This window comes from Mesoplodon bidens, assembly GCF_964165515.1.
Source record: "Mesoplodon bidens genome assembly, chromosome: 11".
NCBI lineage: Eukaryota > Metazoa > Chordata > Mammalia > Artiodactyla > Ziphiidae > Mesoplodon > Mesoplodon bidens.
Window position 1 is genome coordinate 63,525,861 of NC_138167.1, and position 14,678 is coordinate 63,540,538.

Consider the following 14,678-nt stretch of genomic DNA (forward strand, 5'->3'; position numbering starts at 1 on the left):
TGTATAGATTTGCCATCATTCATTTAACTAATCTCCTCTTGCTGGATATGCAACTCATTTCCTCCTTTTCCATGTCAAAAGCAAGGCTGCTACGGATGACCTGAGAGCTCATCTGATTCTTTTCTCAGGACAAGCTCACTGTAGTAGACTTGATGATGTAAGTCTGATCTCGGAAAGACAGCAGTGAGCGGTTCTGAAGAGAGATTGTAGTTCCCTGCCCAGGAGTCGAACCTGGGTAGCCTAGGTGAAAACCAGGAATCGTAGCCGCTAGACCACGAGGGGCTGGAGACTAGAAGCAAAGGGGCCCTAGCTCTTTCCCCCATTTGAAAGCAAGAATGTTTCAAGGAGGCAAAAACTGTAAAATCAGGTACAAAGTTTATTATTAGAGACACAGCATAACATGTGGGAGAGCTCACAAACAGTTTAAGACAGAATCAGGACAGAAATACACACCTGGAGGGAAAGGCTACGGGGCCTCCTCTCTAATGGGGGGTGGGTGGGCAGTAAGTCAGAAGCTAGCCAGAAATACACCCTCAGAGAGGAGTGTGGGAGTCCTGAATGAGGAGCTCAGTAAAGAGGTGATTTAAATCATGTATATAGGACAGTTCTTCGGGTCTTTGTTTACATTTTGCCAATTATCTCGTTTCTTTTTTCACACCTGAGGGGTCCCAGGACCCTCCCCAACATGCATGTGCAACATTTTGCTAAGATGGATCCCACTGCAGAGGCCTTCTAGCTGGGTGTATGTCCACACATACTATGGGGTGGCGGCTGCTCCCTTTCCGACCCCCAAGGAGCCTTCCTGCGTGCGTATGTGCAGACAGGGAAGTTTTTATTGACCTCAGGAGTGGGCGCCTTATCTCTTTACCTTAGCAGAGCTCAGCTTCTGCCACTAGCTTTGTCCTTAGAGTGCCTGGGTGAGAACAAAGCTTCAATTTTACTCCACTTGACAAACCCCAGCTGTGCAGCCCAGCGGTCCATCTATCTCCTACCTCAGGTAGATCTTTCTACCTAGATCTTTCTCATTCTGAGGTGTGGAGTGAGTGTGTGTGTGTGTGTGTGTGTGTGTGTGTGTGTGTGTGTGTGTGTGTGTGTGTGTGTGTGTGTGTGTGTGTGTGTGTGTGTGTGTGTGTGTGTGTGTGTGTGTGTGTGTGTGTGTGTGTCCTGGGCTCCTTAGAAGAGGCTGGCAGGGAATGAAAGAGGAGCAGGGGCGTAAAGGGGTGTAGTTAGAGATGAGGTCAGAATTAGACTCTCTCTGACCCAACCTCGCACCCCAACTTCCAATCCTCCTTTTGTCACTAACCACCTGTCTTTGAGCCCTTGTCTACTCATGTGTAAACTGAGGATAATAATAGCACGTATTCGTTACAGCGTTGCTGTGAGGAATTAAACAGACTAATGTCTGAAAAATATCCAGGGCTTTGTTCAACGGGACAAATATTAATTGGACGATTATTTTGTGCCTGGCACCGTGTCTGGTTTGTAGGAAACATAAAAGAGAGGACAGTGCTGGGAAAATCAGATACAAGAAAGAATGTGGAAGGGTTTCAAGTACTTTTCCCATGCTAGGTTGAATATTACATTGCATTGAGTTGTTTACTTACTAAATATGTTTGAGGGCTCATTGTGGTGCGGTGTCGCGTTTTATTTTTTCCTGCGGAGGTTTAGGTAAGCGTGTGGATCACCCGGCGCACAGCCGACAGTTTCAGAACAGGGACGGAATCGGTAACGGCGGAACCTTTCTTCCCGCCCGGCGGTGCCTCGGCCCGCCGGCAGGAAATGCGTCAAGGACCGCGCCGCGCTGCGCCGCCGCAGTCGGGCCTCGGTCGCCCTGGTAACGCGCGTGGAGCCGGTTCCTCAGCATGAACGTCCGGGTCGCGCGGGCTGCGTGGGCCTGGGGCCGGGGCGTGAGCTGCCGCCGCTGCGCCTCGAGCCTCTTGCTGCCTCCCCCGGGCGCGGTGGACGTGGAGGAGCTGCTGCGAGATGCGACAGCGGCGGAGGAAGGGCCCCGGGAGGCCTCGGTGCGGCGGTTGCCGGGCCAGTGCTCGGTGCTGCTCTTCCCCGGCCAGGGCAGCCAGGTGGTGGGCATGGGCCGCGGTCTGCTCCGCTACCCGCGGGTCCGCGAGCTCTACGCCGCCGCCCGCCGCGTGCTGGGCTACGACTTGCTGGAGCTGAGCCTGCATGGGCCGCAGGAGGCCCTGGACCGCACCGTGCACTGCCAGCCCGCCGTCTTCGTGGCTTCGCTGGCCGCCGTCGAGAAACTGCATCACCTGCAGCCCGCGGTGAGGCCCGAAGCCCGGTGGCAGGCCGGGGAGAATGGGCTCTGCCCGAGCTCTCACAGCTAGGTCGCGGTCCAGCCGAGGCTCCAGCCTGCCAGGCCGGCGTGCTCCAACGTCTCATCTGTTCGGCAGATCCTTACTGAGTTCCCACCGTGCCGGGCACTGTTGTAGGCCCAGGGGATACAGCCTACAACAAACAAAACAAGGATCCCCGCGCTTGGGGAGCTTGCATGTTAGGGCAAGGAGATAGATAATAGAGAATAAATATGCTATGTAAATTACATAGTGTGTTAAAGATAAATGTTTCAGAAAGAAGAATAGAGCAGGGAAAGGGGCCAGGGAGTGGAGGGCAGTGTTGCGATTTTAAATGATCCTTAATCATTTAATTAATTACTAAATGATTTTAGAAGGATTAAGTTTCACCCTTAAAGGAAGGGTCATTGAGAAGGTGATATCTGAAAGTATCAGTTCACTTGAAGTTGTGAAATGATTGCTATTAATATTATCACAACAGTAAATGTTAAGCTCGTACTTTACCCCATTTCATCCTCACAACAGCCTTGTGAGGTAAGTACTGTTACTTTGTGGGTAAGGAAAGAAGACTCAGATATTAAAGGAATTAGTTTAAGTGGTCATGTCGAGTCATGATAATAACATTCATCCAGTGCCTGTCCCGGGCCAGGTCTGTGCTGAGCGATTTAGGGGTGTTATCTCCATGTAATTCTCAGCAGCCCTGTGAGGTCGGTCCTGCTGCTCTCCCCATTTCACAGATGAGATGACTGAGGCGCAGACGTTAGGGAACTCTCCCATACTAAAAATCAAATCCAGAGGTAACTCTGAAGGTCATGCTCTTAACTTCTGTACGTAGCGTCCTGTGTCTCCATCAGCCTGAGAGGCAGCACCAGGGCAGAAGCAAGAGAATCCAGAGCCCTGGTTTGGCATCACAGCTCAACCAAGGAGTCCGCCAGTAGGCTTTAACTTGCCTTGCCAGTTAAAGTTTCTCATCAGTCAAGGGCTGGATCAGTGATAGTCAAGGCCACTTCTGTGTGTTGTCTTCTAGCTGGAGCACCAGGCCAGCAGAACCTGGCTCACTGAACTGCTGAACCCCTGTCAGCTTGCAAGTGCAGAGCCCCGGACTGAACTCGCCTGAGAACTTGGCCTCATGTTCTTCTGCATGTGTCGCTGCAGGTTATTGAGAACTGTGTTGCTGCTGCTGGATTCAGTGTGGGAGAATTTGCAGCCCTAGTGTTTGCTGGAGCCATGGAATTTTGTGAAGGTACGTAGGAAGAGGTTTGGTTTTGGGGTTTTTTAAAAAAAAATTTTATTTATTTGGCTACATCGAGCCTTAGTTGTGGCATGGGGGATCTTTCGTTGCGGAGCGTGGGCTCCAGAGCGCACGGGCTTAGTTGCCCTGTGGCACGTGGGATCTTAGTTCCGTGACCAGGGATCGAACCCACGTCCCTGCATTGGAAGGCAGATTCTTAACCATTTGAACCCCAGGAAAGTCCCAAGGTTCGGTTTTATGCATGCAGTATTGTCTTGCTGGGCTCACTGAGGACAAGGGGCACTACCAAAAATAATTCTGGACCTACTCAGGGGTAATAGAGAAGGGAGCCATGGGTGGGGGTGACAATGGGACCTGAGGACCAGACTTCACCTTGATTCCCTTTTAAGCCTGAAGGGTTCATTAGGGAATTTCATTCTTCTTGTAGTCTTGTGAAATCTTCTTGCTTTAGTGTCTCCCACTACTTACGTGCATTCTTGGTCCACTCGTGTACCTCCAGTGCCTGTCGTGTGGTAGATCATCAATAGATTCTCATTAAGTGAAAAAGAATAAATCAGTGTTTGATCTTGAGCCATACCAGTTCCACTTCTTAAGATTTTTGTGTATAAACATGTAAACATTTTTGCTTATAGTTAAATACAAAGGACTTGAATAGACATTTCTCCAAAGAAGATATACGAAGGACCAATAAGCACATGAAAAGATGTGCAACATCACCAATCATTAGGGAAATGCAACTCAAAACCACAGTGGGGTACCACTTCATACCCTCTGGGATGGCTTTAATTTAAAAAACAAAAGAGGAAAATAATAAGTGTTGACAAGGATGTAGGAACCTCACACATTGTTGGTGAAATGTAAAGTGGTGCAGCCATTGTGGAAAACAATTTGGTGGTTCCTCAAGTTAAGCATAGAATTACCATGTGACCCAATAGTTCTACTCACAGGTCTATACCTAAGAAATGAAAACATATGTCCACACAGAAAAACCTGTACACAGATGTTTATAACAGCACTATTCATAATAGCCAAAAGGTGGAAATGATCCAAATGTCCATAATCAGATGAATGGATAAACAAATTGTAGTAGATCCATCCAGTGGAATATTATTCAGCCATAAAAAGAAATGAAATACTTAGGTTGCACTGTGGATGAACATCAAAAACATGCTAAGTGAAAGAAGCCAGACACAAAAATCACATATTTTTATATGAAATGTCCAGAATACATAAATCCAGAGAGACAACAGATTAGAGGTTACCAGGGATGGAGGGAAGGAGAAATGAGGTGTTGTATGGGCTGATGGAAAGTTTTGAAACTAGAGCTGGTGGTTGTACAACATGAACACAACAAATACCACTGAATTATACACTTGAAACTGGTTATATTTCATGTGAAATTCACCTCATTGTTTTTTTAAAAAGCATTATAGGAAGGAAGCATTATCAAGGAAGTGGAAATTTTTTTTCATATTTCCACATCCTAATAAAACCATTTTATACAAATACAGTTTTATGTGTATGTAATTTGCAGGATTATTGACGTTCTGTATTTTTTCACTTGACAATTTGCATAGTTATTTAATGCCTGCCTGGGAGGGTTTCCACGTTGCTGTGGGTTCTCTCCTGCCTGCTGACACAGGCTTTTAATGTATTTGCTCCACAGTTCTGCTTGTGTAAGGGCTAAAAGTCCAGTACAGACATATACGGTGCCGGGTGAACGAAGGTGTGTTAGAGAGAAAGGGTGCAGGGTTTGTTCCTCAGACTTTGTTGTCCCATCAAATCCTGGATTGGTCCCTTAACCACTCCTTGGTCTGGTCATCTCCCTCCCCAGCAGGGAGAAGGCCCAGGACCAGGATGATAGCTGTCCAGTAATTGCAGTCCATTCTTTTTTGTTCTGTTTTGAAATTTTATTGAAGTATAGTTGATTTACAATGTTGTGCTAATTTCTGCTGTACAGCAAAGTGATTCAGTTATACATATATGCTTTTTCATATTTTCCATTATGGTTTATCACAGGATATTGGATGTATATCCCTGTGCTCTACAGTAGGACCTTGTTGTATCCATCCTGTATATAATAGTTTGCACGTGCTAATCCCCAACTCCCAATCCTTCTCTCCCCCACGTTCCCTCCCCCTTGGCAGCCACAAGTCTGTTCTCTATATCTCAGTCTGTTTCTGTTTTGTAGATATGTTCGTTTGTGTCGTATTTTAGATTCCACATATAAGTGATACATGGTATTTGTCTTTCTCTTTCTAACTTCACTTAGTATGATAATCTCTAGGTCCAGCCATGTTGCTGCAAGTGGCATTATTTCATTCTTTTTTAGACTAATATTCCATCATATATATGTACCACGTCTTCTTTATCTATCTGTCAGTGGACACTGAGGTGGTACCAGGGACAGCACCCTGCCTTTTGATGATAGTGGTACCATATATGTATGGTTCAGATATGTAGAACTGCGGCTTGTAGACTGGTGTTGGATACCAATATCAATGTCTCCAGCACACAGTGTGGAATTTGTGCTTTGTGTTTTGGGTCTGGGCTTCTCTTCTCCATTACGTGCCTTGATTTTTCCAAATGCACTTCTCTCTGGGTAGGTTTGTATGCAGTGAAAATCCGAGCTGAGGCCATGCAGGAAGCCTCAGAAGCTGTCCCCAGTGGGATGTTGTCCGTCCTCGGCCAGCCTCAGTCCAAGTTCACCTTTGCCTGTCTGGAAGCCCAGGACCACTGCAAGACTTTGGGCATAGAGAACCCCGTGTGCGAGGTGTCCAACTACCTCTTTCCTGACTGCAGGGTGATCTCAGGACACCTGGAGGTTGGTGTTCACGGGAGCAACCTTCCTAGACCCCAGTCCAGTACAGAAGGTTGGAATTATTCCACACCTGGGAGCGCACAGAGCATAACAGGTGCTCTGCCCAGCCCTGGTCCTTGGGAGGCATCTGGGGGCCAGGGGTGTGTGTGGTGGAGCGAGCACTGCAGAGAGAGGCAGGAGGCTGGGGTACTATCTCTGCTCCCCCACGTACAGACCTTGGGCAAATTCCCAGCCCACGTGGAAAGTAAAGGGCTGGGCCAGATGATCTCCAGGGCCTTCCTGTGATACATTCTGGGCTTCTCACAGCCTCTGATCCAGTTGCTTCTTTAGAGAGAGAAACTGTTTCCTGCTGGGTTACTCTGCCCTGCTGTACTTTTTCTTAGGTGTCTGTTTTTGCACCCTTTCCTTCTGTCCATCCTTCCACTCACTGCTGCCCCAGACATCCTTTCTCGGGCAGCTCCTGTGTGGCAAGCACTGAGGACACACGGACAGATCAGCCGGGGTTCCTGCTGTCAAAGGAAGGCTGGCTGTGAATGGATGACTCCAGGTTTCAGAGCACAGTAAGGGTCAGGCTGACTACCAGGGTGCCAGGAGGCGGTGCCTGGAGGATGAGGTTGCCAAGAGCAGGGCATCCCAGGTGGACAGGAGCGCCCGACGGAAGGGGCAGTTCTGTACCGTGTGCCTGGCTGGGGAGTGTTGAGTGCAGACCGGATGGGTGCTTCCCCGTCTTGTCTCCTCTGGTCCTCCGTCTGGTCCTGTGCTCTGTGGACGGGAGCTCTACACCAGGAAGCTGAGGCACAGAGCCACGTGCTTAGTGGTGGTGGAGGCAGGGTGAGAGCTCCCGTCCATGTCCCTCTGAAGTCCAGGTTTCCTCCACTTGACCATGTTGGTTCATCTCCCTGTTAAGGCCTTGCCAGTACGCAGGTTTCCTTATGTATCTCCTCTGAATCAGTGAGAGGCTCTGGGGCAGTTCTGAGATGACGGGAAGACCAGCTATGGTGGCCCCAAGCGAATCACGGAGCTGGTTGCCTATTCCCATTAATAGCCTTGGAAGGAAGCCCATAAGTGGGCCAGGAGGGGCCCCCCAGTCAAGGCAGGAGTCTCCCAGGCTCCCAGACAGGTGGGCATCCAGTGCAGGTGGCGATTCTTGGGATTCCCAGGTTTGGCCTTTGGTGCTATTGGAAGTGCTGCAGCAAAGAGCTCAGGTGCGGGCAGAGTCCCCTGAGCAGGTGAGTCCCTTTCCAACAGTGGATGTGAAAAAACTCCTTGCCCTTTGCTAGACCCATGCCTGGCTTGAGAGCCAGCCACAGGAGCCTCTGGACCTTGAGGCTGTATCCTTGACTCCTGTGGCCCTGACCTGGGACTTGAGTTGGATGAATCCAGAGACTTCCCATGGAAAGCACCTAGAGACCGTGGCAGTGGTGCAGAAGTGCCACCGAGTAGCTGTCTCCATAGATGCCGGTGATCAGAAGTGTCCAGGCATGGTGGGAAGGGCTTGGGCTGTGAAGTCCAAGAGTCTCCTGTTCAGAGAGGTGCTGGGGGCGCATCCCTCAGTGAGGTGGGGGTGGATGGAGCGTGGGATTGGGTGTGAAGCACCAGGTCAGCCAGGTCAGGCTAGACTCTGCTGCAGTGACAGCCCAGACCCCTCTGTGCTTCCCACACGCATGGCTCACACTCCATGACGGTTCGCTGTGCTGGGCTCTGCTCCACTTGGATTTCGTCCCAAGGCTCAGGCAGCTGAGCAGCCTCGGTGTGGAACAGATGGACTCACCCACGGCAGAGGGGAGCGACACGTGATGAGCCTCGGGCTGAACTGGCCATGCCTGGGCAGCAGGCTAAACTCCTGCAGGGCGGGGCCCACAGAGAGGGACGAACGAGCGCCGTCCAACCAAAAATATTAATCCCTCCTACTTTTTGGGGGCACAAATAGCTACCCTGCTGTATTTTTTTTTTTTTTTTTTTTTTTTTTTGGCCGTGCCGCACGGCTTGCCAGATCTCAGTTTCTCAATCAGGGATTGAACCTGGGCCACGGTAGTGAAAGCCTGGAATCCTAACCACTAGGCCACCAGGGAATTCCAGACCCTGCTGTATTTTTTCCAGTGGACATGGATGGGCTTGGTAACAAGTTAATAATTGCTACCCTTCTATAGGGTTTGTATACCAAGCATAGTTCTTCATAGCCCTATTAACTATTGTTGTTATCACCATTTTCCAGGTGAGGAAACAGGCACTGACAGGTGAAGTAAAAGTGCCCAAGTCATGCAGCTGCCGTGACTTACCTTGAGTCTTCAGGAGCAGCTGGCCCAGCTTCTGAGCAGGCCGTGGATGGTGTCAGGTTGGAGGGACGTGGCGGACGGCTTAGTGCATAGGAAGGCCTTTGGTGGATCCCAGTGAAGGGCTGTCAGGGTGGTAGGCCTTGGGCTGTGTCCTGAGGGCACAGGGTCTCTTAAGAATATATACTGTTTTAAAGATGTTTGCAAGTGGTTCTAAGTTTGGGCCTGTTAGTCCCAGAGGCCCCTTTTAATCAAGCTCTTGTCTTCTCTAGAGGACCCCAGATGAGGGGTTTCAGACCTTGGATTGTGAAGTGAGGCTTGGAATCTTGTGAATTTTCATCTTGAAGGTTATGGAGTAACAAGAAAACAGGCTTAAAAAAATTATGAAGAGTAGCAGAATTCTAATTGAAAACTAACACTTACTAGATACTGCTTTTTCGTTCATCAGATACCTCCTATCTGATCACTTCCCAGCAATCTTACGAAGTAGGTGAAATTGTGCTCATTTTATGGAGTAAAAGAAGTTCAAAGAGGTTGCCTGGGGCCACCGGGCTAGTGAGGGCTTCTGGGACACTGACTTTACAGCTGTGCAGGATGAAATAACATGTGCTGGTGTGTAGAGATAAGCATATCCTATACGTAGGACTGTGATGACATCAGCCAGTGGTGACTGCCTCTCTGTTTCTTCCCCTAAGATTTGCTTGGCTTAAACCTCCCTTCTTTTGCTTCCAGGCTCTGCGGTTTCTCCAGAAGAATTCCTCCAAGTATCACTTCAGGCGCACCAAGATGTTGCCGGTCAGCGGTGGGTTCCATACCAGCCTCATGGAGCCAGCTTTGGAGCCCCTGGCACAAGTTTTAAAAGCAATTGATGTCAAGAAGCCTCTGGTGTCCGTCCACTCAAACGTTAATGGGAATAGATACATGCATCCAAAACACATCCAGAAATTGCTGGTCCAGCAGGTGGTCTCCCCGGTGAAGTGGGAGCAGACGATGCACACCATATATGAGAGGAAGAAAGGCACCGAGTTCCCCAAAACTTTTGAAGTAGGACCTGGGAAGCAGCTGGGAACCATCCTGAAGAGCTGTAACCTGCAGGCCTGGAGGTCCTACAGTCACGTGGAGGTGCAGGAGGCTGACGAGGACCTGGACTAGAACCTGTAGGGGCCTCCCGAGGACCTTGGCGTGGAGGGGGCGTGGCTGAGGAGGCCGAAGGGGCTCCAGTGGGCTGAGCCCAGCCAGGCCACCGCCTCCAAGTGATTGGGAGGGATTGTTTGCAGAGTGCTTTGAATGCCACATAAAAAGCACTGAAAATGAGTATTTCTTTACGTGACACAGTCCATTTCTCCCCCCTTGAAACACGTTCGAGTGCTGGGGAGAGATGCAGCCCTGACGGTTCTGTGAAGACTGGTAAGTTCCCACCCTGCCTCTTGAGCAGCAGCCCCCCCACCCCACCCCCGCCTCTCGGGGGCGCAGGGGCTCCTCTGTACTAGGGGCTGGAACAACCTGGCTGGCAGGTGTGTTCTGAGGACTGGGAAGGCCTGGCCTGGTGCCGTGGGCAGGTGGCATGGCCACAAGGCTGAACAGTGCCAGACGGGCTCCTCTGCTGCCCCGGCATCCTCTGGCCACACACGGCCAAAGCCTTAGCTCCTTTATCACTGGAGTCAAAGGGCTTTAGGACCCAGTGGGCTTTGGCAGCCATTCCGTCCACCCCTTCACTCAACAGTTGGGACACCCAGGGCCCCATCTGTTTACTTACCGCACAGAAAGTATTGAGTGCCTGCTGTATGCCAGGGAGTGAGTGGCCTCTGCCTTGGAAGGGAAGAGGGTCCTTTAGCAAGGCGGGAGTGGTGCGGGGAGGGCGGCAGAGGGCTCTGTTTCCTCCCCCACCCCCAGTCTTCCCTTTAGACCGCAATCATGGAGTGCCTGCTGTGTGCCCGGAGCCTGGTTCGGCCCAGGCCTGCCCGCAGAGCTTATCCTGGGCTGCTCCACACCAGGAGCGGGGCGCAGATTCTCTGCTCCTAACGTCCGTATTAAATATGAGTCATTCTAAACTTCTTGGGTGATTTTTTCATTATTCAGCAATAGTAGGAAAACCATATTGGGAATGAAATCTCTGAGCTTGTTTTTTGGGGTTTTTTTTAAAGATTTTTTTAAAAATTTATTCTTTATTTTTGGCTGCATTGGGTCTTCGTTGCTGCGTGCGGGCTTTCTCTAGTTGCAGAGAGCGGGGGCTACTCTTCGTTGCAGTGCGCAGGCTTCTCACTGCAGTGGCTTCTCGTGGAATGCAGGCTCTAGGCGCGCGGGCTCAGTAGTTGTGGCTCGCGGGCTCTAAAGTGCAGGCTCAGTAGTTGTGGCGCACAGGCTTAGTTGCTCCGTGGCACGTGGGATCTTCCTGGACCAGGGCTTGAACCCATGTCCCCTGCATTGGCAGGTGGATTCTTAACCACTGCACCACCAGGGAAGCACTTTTTTTTGTTGTTTTTTTGATGTGGACCATTCTTAAAGTCTTTATTGCTTCTGTTTTGCTTTGGTTTTTTGGCCTCGAGGCATGTGGGATCTTAGCTCCCCGACCTGCACCCCGTGCATTGGAAGGGGAAGTCTTAACCACTGGACCACCAGGGAAGTCCCCTGAGCTTGTCTTTAAATGTTGCTGCTGTGTAGGCACATGTCAAACCCTGGGTAGGGTTTCTCTTTTTTAACTGAAGTCTAGTTGATTTACAGTGTTGTATCAGTTTCTGGTGTACAGCAAAGTGATTCAAACTCAAAACTCAAACTCCTAAGGGTTTCTCATTTTTAGTTCTGTTTCTCAACTGGGGCCCTGTTGGCCTTTGAGCAGAACTGGTCTTCATTGTATGGGACTGTCCCGCGCTTGTGGGCAGCTGTCCTGGCCCCTAGCCATTACATGCCAGTAGCATTTCTGGGCATTGTGACCCCAAACGTGCCCACACCTTCCCACAGCCCTTCCACACTGAGAACCACTGCATATATTGCCACAGAACCCAATTTTCACCGTGGCCCGAGTTTGCATGCTCTTTGGAGCACAATGAAGAAAGAACTATTATATTTCTTCAAACTTTGTTAGAAAATTTCAAACCTTCACAGAGAACTTTGTTATTGTTTTTAAACAATGCTGAGGCTGTTGGAATCCCCTTTGCTGAGAGCTCTGAGAAAGCAAGCTACCTGCACGGTCCAGGCTGTGGGTGTCTGGCTGGTCTGCGGGCAGCTCTAGGTACAGTCCCACACAAGGGAGCCAGAGTAGCCGTGGAGGGCGGGCGGGCCTGCCTGCAGGCCTTACTGTTCCTCTGGACATAGCTCTTTGCCTCAAGGGCTGCCCAGTAGGAGGGAACTCAGGGACGCAGGTGGGCAGGGCTGCATCTCTACTGCAGGAGCCCTGGAGGGTTGGGTGAGCAGGCCCTTCCCCTGCCCCTGCTGACCCTGAATCTGGACAAGTGACAGAGGCAGGGGATTGTGACGGGAGCTTTGGGAGGAGTCCTAGGGTGAGGGCCTGGGGGCCACGGTGGACCCTACATCCTGTTCCTTGGCAGGACCTTGGACAGTTCCTGCCCCTTTGGGGAAGATACCAGTGCTGTCCTTGGTCCGCAGGATCTAGCCCACCCCGAGTTGGGACTCGCACCTGCCACCACATCTCTGGTACCATGTCCGTGGAGAACCTTGGCCTGCTTCTCCTTCCAGCCACTTGACTCCCCAGGTCTACCTGGAACTGGGCACCGCTCCCCTCCCGTGGTCTGTGTGTCCACTGTGCGTGCAGCAGTGCCCCAGGGCCTGCCATAGAACTGCTGCAGGAGATCGGGGGGCACTGTGTGGAAAGTCTCTAGGAATCATGAGGCCAGTGGGTGACCACACGTCACCCCTGCCCTCTACCTGAGAGGGACAGGCCTCTGGCTCTTCCTTTTAGGGACTGGAGAGTGCTTTCTGGTATTGCTTTTGACTCAGATTGAAGCCACTCTCAGCTCCTAAGGGCTGAGCATCTTTCCGCTACTGTGGAAACTGCCACGTGGAGCAGCCAGAGCGGGTTTGACTCTGGATCCCAATCTGATTGGGATGGGAGGAGGATCCTGGTGTGATGGAAGCCTGGGTCCCCTTGGTCAAGTCCCCTACCTCTGGGCCTCAGTTTCCCCCTAGTCAGGCGGGCTTGTCTGGAGCAGATGAGAGTGAAGTGCTGGCCCAAATGGCCGGAACCGCATCTGCTCAGAAGGTCAAGCACTGTGTGGGAGCTAAAGCTGTAGCAAGCTAGCTCATCAGGGCCCCAGGGCTGTGTGAACTGGGAGACACAGTGGGTCAGACGCTGCCCCGAGCTGGCCAGTCTGCCTCCATGCCCAGGCCTGTCTCCCAGCCCAGGGCCTTTGTACTGCAGTTCGGATCCCCCAGCCCCTCCTCAGAGAGGACTTTTCTCACCCACCGCAGGCCCCATCATTTTCTCTGTCCTTTGGTGCCCTCAGAACACATCCGACAATACTCTTAGCCGATTTATGTGCATTTCTTCCTTCCCTAAAATGAGTGTGAGATCTGAGGCAGGCACCCATGCCGTCTTCACATCCCCAGCACCTGTACCAGAGCTGATGTAGCACAGTGGGGGCTCCTGATACCCATGGGTGGAAAGAATGTTGCAAACCCCAGGACAGGATGATCCTGGGGAATGTATCCCCAGACTCCTGCAGGGAGAGGCCACTGCCCAGCCAGCATCCGCTGCCACCTGGGGGGGCCCATATAGTGTTTCCAGTCTGTCTCTTCTCTGAGGAGCCCCCGACTCCTTGAGAAGCCACAGGCAACCCTGGCCAGAACCACGTGGGTACATGGTTGGGTGGGCAGTTTGTCCTGAGAGCTCAGGATGGAGCAAGCTGGGTGGTCAGGGAGGACTTCCTGGAAGAGATGCCTCTGGCTTTGGCCTTGCCACATCCTTAGCCACTCTGATTCTACAGTAGGTGCCCGGGCCTTGGAGTCGGTACATCCACACAAGGTGAGGCTTGGGGTCACTTCCAGGTCTATAAGCTTGGTGGGGATGGGGTACTTGTCTGGGATAGAAAATGACCTTTCTAGATGAAGCAGCCTGCCACAGATGGGGCATCTGAGCAATTGCCTGGGATTTGGGAGATTCTGGGCTCACCCTATGAGGTTCTGAGGGCCTGACATAGTGACACCTTACACAGGAAAGGGAGTGAGGTCAGGCCTTAAAGCTGTGAAGGGCCAGACGTTGGGGAGCTGTGGCCTAAGGCCTGGGGGCCAGGTGGTCCCTTCAGTCATGAGGATTGCAAGGTGCTGGGGGGGTGGGCAGGGTGCATCTCCTGCGGGGTCTGGAGTGGGGGCAGGGTCTCACCAGCCTGGCTGGAAGGTGGAGAGGCAGCTGCATCTGCTGGATCAGCTCCGGGGCTGAGTGGAGGGCAGGGAAGGCTCCCCAACCCTGGGCCCAGGAGGGGGCAGGAAGACAAGGCTGCAGAAGGTGCTGGGTTGGGGGGGTGGAATGTGGGTGGGGGAGCTGGAAGAAGGTGGCTCACCCCAGCCCCCGGTTGGCGTGAGGTAGGGGACTGGGGGTGGGGAGAGGCCAAAGGGCCTGGCAGGATCTAGAAACAGCACTGGGTCCAGGTCTGGGGTGGGCCGAGCCCGCAGGGTGGGAGGCCTGGCATCCTGCCCCTGGTGTCCCCCGCCCAGCCCCCTCTCCGCACCATGATGTGAGAATCCCCACAGACTGCACTGCTCCAGAAGGAAGCGCTGGCTAAGCAGATGTGGGGAGAGCAGGCAGCCCAGTTACAGGAGGCACTGACAGCCCAAAGGAAATAATCCCTAATGGCAGACTTCAGGCACTAAGGCACGACAAGGAGGGATAAACCAGCTTGTGTTGGGCCAGATGCACCAGCATTTGCAGGTGCAGGAAGGAGCCGGGAGGCGGTGTGGTACACGCGGGTGCACAGGTGGCCAGGAGCGCGCCCTGCCCTCCCCCAACCCCACGGGCCAAGTGCAGCCCACACTGCAAACCCCCGGAGAGGACCAGAGGCTGGCTGGAA

At 52.0% G+C, this 14,678-nt stretch overlaps 1 protein-coding gene across 3 annotated transcripts; it reads left to right on the forward strand.

Annotated features, from left to right (window-relative positions):
- The first annotated feature begins 1,823 nt into the window (after positions 1-1,823).
- MCAT (malonyl-CoA-acyl carrier protein transacylase) lies at positions 1,824-10,709 on the forward strand. Of its 3 annotated transcripts, none has more exons than XM_081249611.1 (4): positions 1,824-2,282; positions 3,468-3,555; positions 6,171-6,388; positions 9,391-10,709. In XM_081249611.1, the coding sequence occupies exons 1-4, from the start codon at positions 1,863-1,865 to the stop codon at positions 9,808-9,810; spliced, it is 1,146 nt and encodes a 381-aa protein (XP_081105737.1). In that variant the 5' UTR covers positions 1,824-1,862; the 3' UTR covers positions 9,811-10,709. The 3 variants fall into 3 exon arrangements, with proteins under 3 accessions (XP_081105737.1, XP_081105738.1, XP_081105739.1); XM_081249612.1 differs by having other exon boundaries at positions 1,824-2,048; XM_081249613.1 differs by lacking the exon at positions 6,171-6,388 and having other exon boundaries at positions 9,391-9,650.
- The last annotated feature ends 3,969 nt before the right edge of the window (positions 10,710-14,678 follow it).